General features: G+C 41.5%; 1 protein-coding gene across 2 annotated transcripts; it reads left to right on the top strand.

Moving 5' to 3' along the window:
• Positions 1-69: 69 nt before the first annotated feature.
• RAE1 (ribonucleic acid export 1) lies at positions 70-8130 on the top strand. 2 transcript variants are annotated; one of them, XM_050313926.1, is made up of 12 exons: positions 70-163; positions 778-874; positions 1014-1118; positions 1745-1837; positions 2259-2345; positions 3197-3283; positions 3543-3614; positions 3943-4050; positions 4363-4469; positions 4565-4640; positions 5160-5354; positions 6802-8130. In XM_050313926.1, the coding sequence occupies exons 2-12, from the start codon at positions 785-787 to the stop codon at positions 6886-6888; spliced, it is 1107 nt and encodes a 368-aa protein (XP_050169883.1). In that variant the 5' UTR covers positions 70-163; positions 778-784; the 3' UTR covers positions 6889-8130. The 2 variants fall into 2 exon arrangements, with proteins under 2 accessions (XP_050169883.1, XP_050169884.1); XM_050313927.1 differs by lacking the exon at positions 70-163 and adding an exon at positions 590-607.
• Positions 8131-13050: the final 4920 nt, after the last annotated feature.

Here is a 13050-nt window from a genome sequence, read left to right as displayed (position 1 = left end):
CCTTGTCGCGATATCCCTCGGGAGGGACCGCCTGCACCGCCCCGCCCCCGCCAGGGCGCAGCCGCGGCCCCGCCCCGCGGCGCCTGCGCAGGGAGGCGCGGCCCGTGCCGTGCTCGCCGCTGGTCCCGTTGCTGAGAGCGCGGCCCGGGCGGGCCCCGCTGCGGTGCGTGAGGGGAGGGCAGGGGAGGGCAGGGCGGCCCCGCTGCGGTGCGTGAGGGGAGGGCAGGGGAGGGCAGGGCGGCCCCGCTGCGGTGCGTGAGGGGAGGGCAGGGCGGCCCCGCTCCGGCGGGTGAGGGGAGGGCAGGGCAGGGTAGGGCAGGGTGGCCCCGCTCCGGCGGTGGGTGAGGGGAGGGCAGGGGAGGGTAGGGCGGCCCTGCTCCGCCGCTGGGGCACGGCGCGACTCCTCCGCCGCTGGGTCACGGGGGGCCCGGCCGGGGCCGGAAGCCCCGCGGAGCGGCGCGGCCTTGGTGCCCCCGGGCGGGGCGTGAGGCGGGGGGGCAGCACCTCGGGGCGGGCTCGGGGCCAGCGCGGGGCACGGCGGGGATGGCTCTCGAGAGGGATCCCCGGCAGGGCGGCCAGGCGGGAGGTGTCACAGCTGCGACGAGAAGTGTCTTTTTATTTATTTAACTAATTAAGTAATGAATTTGGTATATCCGTACGTCCCCGAGTGCTTCCCAGGGCCGCGCTGGTGTAGAGACCGCGGTGAGACGCCCTGGGCCTTGTAGAGGCTTTGCTGAGGGCCTTGCAGGGCTCACCGAGCCTTTTCCTCCTCCTCAGGGCCAGGATGAGTCTGTTCGGATCCACGTCGGGCTTCGGCACCGGCGGCACCAGCATGTTCGGCAGCACCACAGCAGATAACCACAACCCCATGAAGGTACGAGTGGGCACCGTGGGCACCACTGTGTGTTAGTGTGTCACAACAGAGCCTAAAATTTGCTCTGTAGTAGTATTAAGATCTCAGTTCACAGTCTTTCAGACGTGGCTAGTGCTGTTTTGTCTCCTGTTCTCTGTAGGACATCGAGGTAACATCTCCACCTGATGACAGCATCTCTTGTTTAGCATTCAGTCCACCCGCACTGCCGGGTAATTTCCTCATTGCAGGATCGTGGGCCAACGATGTAAGTACTCACAGTCAGACATGCAGGTGAATAACGTGGGAGCATTGGTGCCTAAACTGCACAATGGGATCCTAAAAATTTGCGCCAGGCCACTTGAAAGTATAACTTGTTGAAGAACTCCACAGTTCATGTCTGGTACCAAGGCACTAAGTTTGACAAAGCTGGTAAATCATCCAGTTTGACAGTGTAGTCTTGAAAAGATTCAAGTTCATGCAGTGTTATTGAAGTTTGTTTGGATTGAAGGGTGAGATGCCAGATGGCAAAAGCGGGGTGAGAAAATGAATGTGGTTGTCTTTTAACTCTTGTGTTTGATCTGCTGGCTGGTGGCCTGCAGGGAGCAGCCCCTGCCCAGCTGAGGGTTAAAGGTTCTGCAGGAGAGCACAGTGAGGTGTTTCATGTGCTTAAGGTACTTTGGGGTGAAGCTGAAGTTGTAGGATTAAGGTTTGGCTGTACAGGTGAAAGGAACATAATCAGAGAAAATAAGGTTTCACTAATTCTCAAAAAAAACTACAGATCTTTGTGTCTGTAATCATCCTTACCTTGAATAAACTAAGGCTGGAATCTTCAAGACAATGTTTTAAGTTGGTGTTACTATGTTACATCAGCATCTCCTTCTCCTGTTACAGGTTCGCTGCTGGGAAGTTCAGGATAATGGGCAGACAATTCCAAAGGCTCAGCAGATGCACACAGGGCCCGTCCTAGATGCCTGCTGGAGTGATGTATGTTCGTATTTAAAATACACAGTTTTTTACCAAAACTCGAAATAAATTGGCATGTGGTTTTCAGGCAGAGAGTGCCACATGGAGATACAGCCCGTGGTTGTTGTTCAGAGTTACATTGCTGTAAATGTGTGCTTCATGTGTCCTGGTGGGATAGACTGACATAGGCTTAAGGAGGTTGAAAGTGAGTTTAAAAGCTAAGAAAGTGTTTAAAACTAGGTAAAACCCAACACTATTTGCTCTTTTATTACATACAGTCATAAATAAATGTCCATTTTTATGCTGCTTCTTCATCTTGCAATCCCAGTATGTATTATATTGATGTTACACTATTATGAGAAGGGACTAAGGCTTGGCAGTTTTCTGATAGATACTTCATGATAGAACCCATTAATCTCTTGGTCCTGTTCTTGTTTTTTAGGATGGGAGTAAAGTATTTACTGCTTCCTGTGATAAAACTGCCAAAATGTGGGATCTCAACAGTAATCAAGCAATTCAGATTGCACAAGTAAGTAAGCAACCCCCAAACTATTAGGTGGTTCTTTATCCTTTTCTGTTTCTATTAAAATCTACCTTTCTTGGCATTTTTTGTATTTTTGAGATAGTGAATTGCACCTGAGTCGGTGATCAAAGTGATTTGAATAACCTGTGCACCTGTTTCCTCTGTTTCACTTAAAAGAGCTTTTCCCATTGTTGCATTAGAGGGGAAAAAAAAATTCATATATCATTGTATTCACTTTCACAAATACCAGTTTTCTGCTGCAGCAATAACAGGGATCATAATTTACATTCTCAATTTAGAAGTTAATGTCTGTTCCTAGAACGTGTAATTATGGTGACAAAAATGAGTTACCAGTTACCAGTTATGTAATTAAAGAAGAGAGTTAGTCCCTTTAATGATTGCTTCTTGTATAAGATTCTCAACCTTGAATTTAAAATCTTGCAATTAACATAAGCTTTTCTTCAGTAGCTCTTGTCAGAAGCTTGGGGGTTTTTTTGTTGGTTTAATATAGTACTTCATTTATTAGAAAAATATTGGGGTTTAGCATGATGAATAACATCCTTTCTAAATAAAGTCCTTAATTTATAATTCTGCTGTGACCTTTTTCCCGTGTGAGGTGACTTGGTTGTAATTCTTTGTGTCAGGAACCTTTATATTTTATGTGAGTGATTTTACAGCACTAAACACGATAAGGTCATGACCAATCTTTATCCTACTTGCTGTGACTAAAATCATGAATTACTTTTCTTGAATGGATGAAAAGTGTAAATAAATACAAAAATATGAGAAGCATAAACTAGAAGCATGACCTGTTATATTAGTAATTGTGTGTCTGTTTATCCATTTTTTTTCTTCAGCATGATGCTCCTGTGAAGACTATCCATTGGATCAAAGCACCAAATTATAGCTGTGTGATGACAGGAAGCTGGGATAAAACTCTGAAGGTGTGATTTTTACCTGAACAAATGGACACAAAGTGTGCTGGTGGTTTGTGTATGAAAATATGTATGTGAAGTGAAAATATTTTATTAAATGCTAATAGTTAGTGGAATAGCCTCAATTCACAGAGAGTTGCACTATTCTGACTATAGACTAGAATGAAATCACTTGTGCCAATTGTGTGGCACAGGTTTTACTGCAGTAATTTGAACAGTGTATCCTGAGCTCCCAGTGTAAGTTTGTTCATTTTTCTGTTCCCATCAGTTCTGGGATACCCGTTCACCGACACCTATGATGACACTGCAGCTCCCTGAAAGATGTTACTGTGCAGATGTGGTAAGCCAGGACATACAGGAGACTGGTGTCAGGGGGATGAGTGGGAGTAGGAATAAACTGGCAGGTTTTGGGGCTTCCTTAGGTTAATACTGATTACTGCTAGTATTTAGTCTCTGTGTGATTTTAGTAGTAGAACATAATCTGATCTTCTTAATTTCTCAGGAAAAAACTGATTTGTTATGTTTGAAGATATGTCTACAAATAAACTTTGTTATTATTCCCTCTAATTCCTTCAAGTTCATCAGGGTTTTCTGTGAAATAACGGAATTCTCTGCCATGCTGTTAACACAAGTGTCTCTCTTCCAACTTATTTTACAACCATATCCAGGTTCATCCAATGGCAGCTGTGGCCACTGCAGAAAGGGGTTTGATAGTTTATCAGTTAGAGAACCAGCCTTCTGAATTTAGAAGAATAGAATCTCCTCTTAAACACCAGGTAAATTATTATGTTTGTTATGAGTGTGTTTCTACAGATTGCTGACATTCTGGGCTTGACATTTCGTGCTAAAAACAGGCATTATTTCAAAGCCGAGTTTTCTTTGTATGGCACGTGGCCTGGTCTGCCATTGATTTATTGCTGATTTTCATAAGGATTTAGAAATTCAAATACTATGGCCCAAATTCTCACCAGAATTTGAGCCATCTCTTGACCTTGTTTGTGGTTTTGCTTTACTTTGATGTCTGTGATGTTTTGTGTCCCTGTGGAAAAGAAGTTCCTAAAAATCCTTTATATCTTTTTCAAATTTAGCATCGCTGTGTTGCTATTTTTAAAGACAAAGTGAACAAACCGACTGGATTTGCCCTTGGAAGTATTGAAGGAAGAGTAGCTATTCATTACATCAACCCCCCAAATCCGTAAGTATTTCATAAAACATCCTTTCTGTATTGATCAGTTCACAATAATTAATCTAAAAAGATATTTTTTAACTGCTTTTTTATTTCCCTCCCAGTGCAAAAGATAACTTCACTTTTAAATGCCATCGCTCAAATGGAACAAACACATCAGCACCTCAGGACATCTATGCTGTAAGTACTGAACAAGTGCCACTGGGTCACATATACAGGGCAGATTGCACTCATAATGTAAAACTGGATCTGAATATTTTTTCTCGACCCTTTATCTTACCTAAAGCTTAGACTTATATTTAAAGACTTGTACTCAAAGAGGAAAAATAAGTTCTTATACTTCCCATAAAACAAGCACCAGGTCAGCCTTTCATGAAATCATCAACAAGTGGAGTTGACACTTGTTAATTTTGCAGATACTGAAACAAAACTTAATGTAGTTGTGTAATGCCATTATGCATACAATTTTTAGGTACTACCAAAAAAAAGGTGATGCTTTTCTTGTTGCTTTGGTGTTTTTTGTGGTTTTTTTTCTCCAAAAATATATCTGAAAACATTTTATAAAATAAGAATTCTGTCTAGTTTATCTTTTTTTTCCTGTGTATTTACTCTTCTAGGCTTTAGCACATCTGTTGTGAGTGTTCCCATCATCTGTTCACGTGTGTGGTGTTTTACACAGTATTTTTTGTGGCTCTGCAGGTGAATGGGATAGCATTTCACCCTGTCCATGGTACTCTTGCAACAGTGGGATCTGATGGTAGATTCAGCTTTTGGGATAAAGATGCACGGACGAAGCTAAAAACCTCAGAACAGCTTGACCAGCCAATATCTGCTTGTTGTTTCAACCATAATGGCAACATATTTGCATATGCTTCCAGTTATGATTGGTCAAAGGTAAGGAAGGTTTGGACTCTCATGCTTGCAGTTGACGACTGAGACTGTCCTTCTCATGTGAGGTTTCCACTGTTTTTTGTAAATAGAAGATGGGGTTTTCTGATTTTTTAAGAAAATTTACAGTGGTCACTTTGGACACCTGATGAGGTTTTACCACTGAAGTTGTGCATTCTGGGGGTTTTAGCTTCAGTTGCACAGGATTGCTAAACGATGCTGCTTTGCAGATGGGGATGAGCAGAATGTAAATTCGATGATTGAGGAGTGGCTGTGGTTGCTCACACACATTCTGCCCTGGGCAGTGTCATGGGGCAGTGTGGCACCCAAACAGGTTCCCACAGATCTCTTTGAAATGCAGGGGAGAAAAAGCTGTGACTATGATTACGTAAACACCCCAGTGTTCGAGTGCCGTGTACTGAATTTCCACTACAACTCAGTGAAGTGTTTTGATGATGCTTATTTAGGTGTTTCTCTTCCAAAATTAACAATATGTATTTAAGAGAATCACAGCAAACATGTGGAAAATCAATATTTCTTAATAGTTTAAGAAGGGAGGGTAGCAAGATTGAAAAGTAACTGGTTTTCATGGTGCTTTGAGGATAATATTCCTTGTATTTATGACTGAAATGAATGCAGGAATCACACAGATGAAATCAATTACATGACACGAAAAGCCAGATTTTAATTGACTGCATTGTATCTAATCTTCTGCCTAAAGTAAGATAACTCACTGATGCCAGGGCAGATGAATTCTTCACTTCTAATGCTTGGGTACGTTGCAGTGGTTGAGATGGACCAGGGTATCTGTAAACCATTATTAAGCAGTAAAACCGGTAGGTGTTAAGTACTAAACTTCCTTCCCAGAACCATTTCTATCCATAGCATTGGTAATTTCCAACTTGCATGTTGGACTTCAGTTCCTTTATTAGTGTTTGCTCTCCCTGATTTGGATACTTGGGCCTTGAGCTGGTAATGTGGATGCAAATAATGTCCATATGCAAAAGGGCATATTTGCATCTGCAGTTGGGGAACAGATAATTTTGCAGTTGCCTGTAGAACTTGGGCTTCACTTTAGAAAGGTGTGACCTTGTGTCATGTAAAAGATAGAAAATACAAAGTGAAGCTGGATGGCCACTGAAGGTTTAAAAAAAATCATGCTGAGTTCTGTGCTGCATCTGTAAAGTAGAACTTAGAGATGTGTGGTTATTTTTTTTAATACTTTTAAAATGGATAAACACCCCTTAAATATTACTTTATATGCACAGTTCTTATGACTGCTTGTTATAGTAAGCTCTTTCTAATCCACCAGGTGGTCCAATATCTGCTCTTAAAGGCTTTCAAATGAAGCCTTAATAAACAAACCCAATGAAATGTCCGTATTCTTACATTTTAAGGGGATGCTGATATTTCTTGTTTCAAGAAAGTAAATGTAGATTATTTTTCTTTTCAGGGTCATGAATTCTATAATCCACAGAAGAAAAACTACATTTTTCTGCGAAATGCAGCAGAAGAGCTAAAGCCCAGGATTAAGAAGTAGAGTGTGACTTGTGATACTCTGCCTGTTCTGTTGTTCCTGCCTCTGCTCTTTTGCCATCTGTGCTCTGTTGCACCATGGTTCAGTTGACTTTGGATCACAAACATTTAGCAGGAACTGTAAAAATGACATGAAATGTAATCTGACTTGCTGGAGAACGTTTTTCAGATTAGATACTCTGATGTGTATAAGAAAGAGAGTCTGATAATGACATGACTTAACCACTCTCTGTTCCACAGCAATAATGAAATTGCAGCAAAATCAACATCTGGGGTAGATATTCCTGCTTTGAAGTGCAACCATTTGTATCTATGGATTTATTTTGTTAGTATTACATTAAAGTTTGTTAATTATAATAGTTCTGGAGAAGTTGTATAAATACTGTATTTTTTGTAAGTACTTGAAGAATCACCAGAAATAATTCTCAAAGGAGGATTGTTTTTTCTTATTAATAATTCAGGGGTTCTTTCATTGCTTTCTGGTTTTTGAAATGGAAGCATTGTCTGCTGTATGCCAGGAAGAAATGCCTTGCAAATTGTTTTCCCTCCTTTTTTCAGAAGAATAGGAAGGTATGTAAGGGGCCAACAGCAGTGACAGAAACTCAAGACAGAAGATGGGCCCAGTGCAAACTTTAGTTTAGTTTTTTCTAACACTCCAGCAGCGGTCACAAACTTGGAGCCACTCGTGCTTTTTCTAGTTCAAAGGAGAAGTTGCCAGTGGTGCCAGGTGTTAAAATGTTCAGTGACACGAGCAAACCATTAAAGGTAATTCATGACCAAACCAATGTGTGCGAAATTTGTGTGACCTGAACTGCTTTGAAACTGACGCCTTTTAGCGTTAAAAGTTGGTTGTTCTGTGTCTCTCTTAACATGATTTTGTCCTGGAATGAGGTGTTCAGGACTGAAAAAAATAGTCATTTTTGTATTAACTAGGAAGTAGTGCTGGGGAGCTTCATCCAGATCAAAAATGCTGTGAAACAAAGCGAGTGGGTCTCTTTCTGACTTGAATCTACCACTGTTTACTCTTAACTAGTCAGTTGTATACATGCCAAAGTTTTCTTTTTAGAAGTGAATGCTTATTATTCCTGTCTAACTTGTTTATTTGATAATGACTGAATAAAAAGGGGGGGGGCGCATGTATAGAAATACATGTCATATTGTACAAATTCTCTGTAAAACTGTTATGTTTTAATGCTTATGGTTATGGATTCATGCTGCATTTCAAATAAAATTTTTACTAAATGCTTTTTTATATTCAAAAATTCTGTTTATAATACCCTGGGCAATGTGGTGTGTTTACTTCTAGAAGCAGCTTCTTGTCCTTTCACTGTAATTCAGAGGTATGTTCTGAAAGTCCACTCCTTTTCCTTCAGCTGTTTTGAGCTGGGAATCAGATGTATTTTCCAATTGCTGTTTCACTACGACTGATTTCTGTGGTTTTGGATGAAGGAATTGGGAGAACTGGTGTGAAAGATCTTTTGTTTTGTGAGAATGAATCAAGTTCCTTGGTATTTCAATGGGGATGATCTTTCTATGTTTTTATTTGTCAAGATAATTTTTTTTCTTGCTACCTCTATGTATTACATGGTTTTAGATTTCACATTCATGAGCTGTTTTCTTTAAGGTAGGAAAGAGTTCCCAGCACTTATATCAGTAGCTGGTCATTTCCTCAAACATTTCTTCTGTTTCTGTTGACTATTTTTTCCCTAAAGTTGTGATTGTTATGCAGCAGTTTTTGGTCATTAGCACATTTTTCCAGACTTCCCAATCAACTGAAAGCCACCAAGCAACTGCAGGCTCAAGATTAAGTGGATGTGATTGTTGATGTGCAGAACTCCCACTGGTGTAAACAGGGGAGAATGGAATGTATCATTGTTTCTTGTTTTAAAGAATCTGGTATTTTTAGTTTAAATACTCAACAGCGTGAACGAGTGAGAGAAGATAGATTAGTTCAGCAGGTGCATTTCTGTGGGATCCCATGAAGTTGAACCCACTTAAATGGACACTAAAGCCAGCACTGCTCAGTCTTGTTTTGTAATTTATTATGTGTTAGTATTTTGAGTAGTTATTCTCCTGCTGGACTCAATTTCTTTGTCAGTGAGGCTTCAGAATTATTTAGTCATCACTTGCTACTTGTTCAGACTAATTTTAGACGGGCATATTTTCCATTATGTTGCTGTGCATATTAGATATATTCAACTGCTAAGGGAGAGTCAAACTTTGAACTGATTTGTTTTCCATTACCCAAGTTAAGAGAACACATTGGCAATTTACTCCTCCCTGGGATTATTGTGAGGTTGTGTTGTAAAGTACACACAGCTGTGTGCCTTCGAGCATCAAACATGAGTGAGAGCTTATTCACACACTAATAAGTGTTAGAGCATTTCTGGAAATGTATTAACTTGTTGTTCTGTGGCAGTTACCTGTAAAAAAACCTGAGTGAAGAATGTAAGATTCCTGTTTTCACCAGTTTTTTGAAAGTTTGCTGTCAATGTTTGTGTTTTATTGCATGACAATAATCTTTAGCATAAAGAGCAATTCAGTTAAGCCCCCCAAAATGGGAACATTTTACAGTATTTTCAGACGAGCTTCCACCTGCTACTCTCACGTGTCAGTGGTTTTGCACGTTGGTTTAATGAAGTGCATTTTGGAAAACTAAGCAATTGCAAAGTTTGTCTGCTAAAGCCTTTCACAAATGAAACCAGACGTATTTGCACAATGGCAGGCAGTCAGGCAGTGTCTTAATTTACCATCTGTCAGAGGAAATGCAATACTGAATTGATGAGTACTCCAGCTTAGCACCTAGGCCAGGAAACAGGGCAGTTTGAGTTGTTTTCCAGAGGGGTATGGATTTGAGATCGAAACAATAAAGCAATAATTGAAACAAAAATTGAAACCTGGTTCAATTTAACTGTGGAAAAAGTGCTGTTTGCAGATGTGGTGTTTGGACAAATTGTGTCAAACCACTATCACGAGGTTCTCACTATCTGGCCCTTGAAATTATAGAAACCATTTATTTCTCATTTGCTTTTTCTGCTTTGTTTGCAGAGATGAACCAGGGCAAAATGAAATGCTGTTATGTATTTAAGTCTCCAGGTTGGCTAAGTGTCATTTGCAGTCTGTGGTGAGACTAACTTCTTCCAAAAGTCTTTGATGGAGATTCACTGCGTAAAACGTTTCCCCTGGGTTGTTCACCTTCACCAGCCAGGTGAGAATCACCACGAGGTGCTGCAGCACACAGTAATGAACAGAACCAATTCAGAAGCAATTCCCTGATAACATTCTATACAGCAGCAGTTGCAGAATGCACAAAACACTCCAGTTCAAAGCCGCTGCTGCAAATCTGCTGCTGTGCCAGGCGATGGCAGTGCTGATGGCTCCTGAGGAGAGCTCGCCCTGCAGCCCCGCTTGCGATGTTTGCCTCTGCTGGAGTTCTGAGAGGAGCTGGCAGTGCTGCTGCACATGTGCTCTAATACAAGGTACAGTTATTTGTCATCTATTTGTTCCCCTTCCCTCACTATCAGGCCCTGAAGGTCCTGTGAACCAAGTCAACCAAACATATTTCTTCTTCCCCTCCCTGCTGGCCTCAAGATTCCTGGGCTCCAGGGCGATTACTGTCTTCCTTGCTGGCCTTGAAGCTCCCAGGCACCCGGCCAGCCCGGTGCTGTTAATGATCCCATCACTGAACAGGGAGGTGTAACAGCACGCAAAGCACTGTCTATAAAGTCATGGAGTTAGAAATCCTAAATGGAGAATTCAGACCCAAACTGGTGCTGAACAGTGAGACCCATGACCATGCCATGGCCACAGCTGCCTCCCCCATCCTCTGCTTCCTCAGGATTGAATGAGTGACTCATGTTCTATGATATGATTTCCAAGACTGTATTATTATTTTTATATTGATACAGCAAACCATGTACTAAGATCCTCCAACCTGCAGAGGGTCTGGTGATAAGAAATTGTAATTTGTGTTACAGATTCTGTATTATTCTGTATTACAGATTGTACTAAATTGATTATTCTTGTAGAAGTCCTGTGACATACTAATCATAAGTTCTGTGCCATGTTAATCATAATATCCTCTTTAAGAAAGCTTTAACTAAAATTTAGTGCTGTCTTCATTCTGAAGATCCCTAAAATCCTATCTGTCCCCTTAGTGTCAGGTGTAATAGGCTTAACTTAAAATTAAAAAAACAAACAGTAGTATTGCGTTGACATAATGTTGCCTTTGCACACCTCGGGCTGTGAATTGGAGTTGGTAGAATTGTGTATTTCATCCTGCAGCCTCATGTTCAAACAGCTTTTGTAATTCCAGGTACGCTTAGGTTTACACCCAGGCAGTGCAGGGCCCTGCTCTCAGCAACAGGACAGCCATTTCACGGGTGGAAAATGCTGCTGCTCTTCCCTTGCAAGGTCAGAATAAACGGAGCAGCATCAGCTGGCTGGCTGGGATCGTTCCAGCAGGCACATGCTGGGACTGCTGTTGTGCAGGGTGTTCTGTGTACACATGGAGTATCCTGTGTTCCCAAGAAACAAGCCCACGAGAATCCAGCTGCCAGAGTGGCACGTTGGGTTATCAACTAGGAGGATTATGAATTGAGAGTGGCAGTGACTTGTCTGCACAGCCCCAGGTAGGTCCCACTTGTCAGAGGTGGGCACAGCAGCGGGTCAGGGTGGTACCTGTGCCAGTTTGATCTCACTCTTTCCTCAAATGCAAAACAAACTTTCATGTGCTTGCACCATTTACCTGAAATGGGGAGGATGCATCATTAAAAGTAATTCACCCTGTTTAGCAGTTGGTTGTAAAGTAATATGAGAGTGAAGCAGCATCACAAAGGGGACCAAGTGCCTTGGGAACACTTGCACATTGACGAGCAGTTCCAAATGTTTGTGTTGCATCAGCTCTGCAAACGCTTTTTGTTGCAGTGCATAAAAGATACAATACCTGTCAACATTAGCTTTGTAAAGAGAGACCGTTTTCTTCTGTTGACTAATTATCCAGTGAATATATTCAGTTTGAAGAGACACTTCAATAATTTAGCAGGCATGTGCCAGGTAATATAGGAGCTTTTGTCTTACTGGTGGCATAGATCTTCAGCCCTGTGTAACTCAATCTCTGGCTTTATGTATTCAAGGAAGTGTTTGGTATAGCTCCTGTATCAAGTGCCACCGAAAAGCAGGCCTAGATAAAAGATTAAGGTAATACTCTTAACGGTGCATAGGGAAGGTTTACCCTTTACTACCCAGCGTATCTTTTGCAGGCAATAACTGCTTTCTGGGTCTGAGATGTGGATATCCTGAGATGCAGCAATGGGTTTGTTGTAGCAACAGAAAAATGCTGGAAACTGCATGTTAAATACCCCAGTCAGCTAAGTCTCTCCTTCTTGATGTTGCATCAAAAAATGCTTTGTAGTTTGATACAGAATACTTTGTGTCATTAATGTTTCCTAAATGCAGATAAGGGGAGTGATTTTCAGTTCCTCTGAATGCTACGAAGCAAAACTCCAGTGATTTTCTTCAACTCCTCCCGAGGTACTTACTCACACTTGTACCAGAGAGGTTCAAGTGTTCTTTTCTGACCCACTGTCAGGAGGGTTCAATCACCTTCCTCTGGCAGCCTAAAATGCAACAAATACTAACCTTCAACAAAAGGAGATACATTTTGTTTAGAATAGACCATGGTTACTGTACTCAGTGCACTCAATTAATGCAGTAGCTCAAACTATTCTTAAATGACTAAAACTAGAATTCAAATACAATCTTCGCAATCTTTTTTTCTTTGGAAGGACAGCTGTCTGCCATGCTCCTGCTGGAGCACAGGGTGGGATTTATATGGACTCAGGTGTCACTTACTGACAGGTAATTGCTTTCTGCAGATACCTGACTCTTTTTCTTGGAAGTCTCTCTTTTCTACGTAATGTTCATTCTTGGTCTGTTGCAGACAGTAGCTGGTTGTTTAAGCATTAATGTTTAATTATGGAACAGTATCTATATAATTATAAAGAACAACTTTTACATCTGTTGAGTGCTGTCAGACTTCAAACATGAGCATGCAGCATTTCAGTAACACATTCACTGGGCTGAAACAGCTTTTCACAAAACCACAGAAAGATGGGAGATGTGTATTTAAAGAGAACAGCTAAGCAAAACCTTTTTCATTGAACCT

Source organism: Myiozetetes cayanensis, unplaced genomic scaffold (assembly GCF_022539395.1).
Source record: "Myiozetetes cayanensis isolate MyiCay16 unplaced genomic scaffold, myiCay2020 scf19, whole genome shotgun sequence".
NCBI classification, from domain to species: domain Eukaryota; kingdom Metazoa; phylum Chordata; class Aves; order Passeriformes; family Tyrannidae; genus Myiozetetes; species Myiozetetes cayanensis.
Note: the sequence above shows the minus strand (reverse complement) of the source record. Positions and strands in the feature narration are given on the sequence as shown.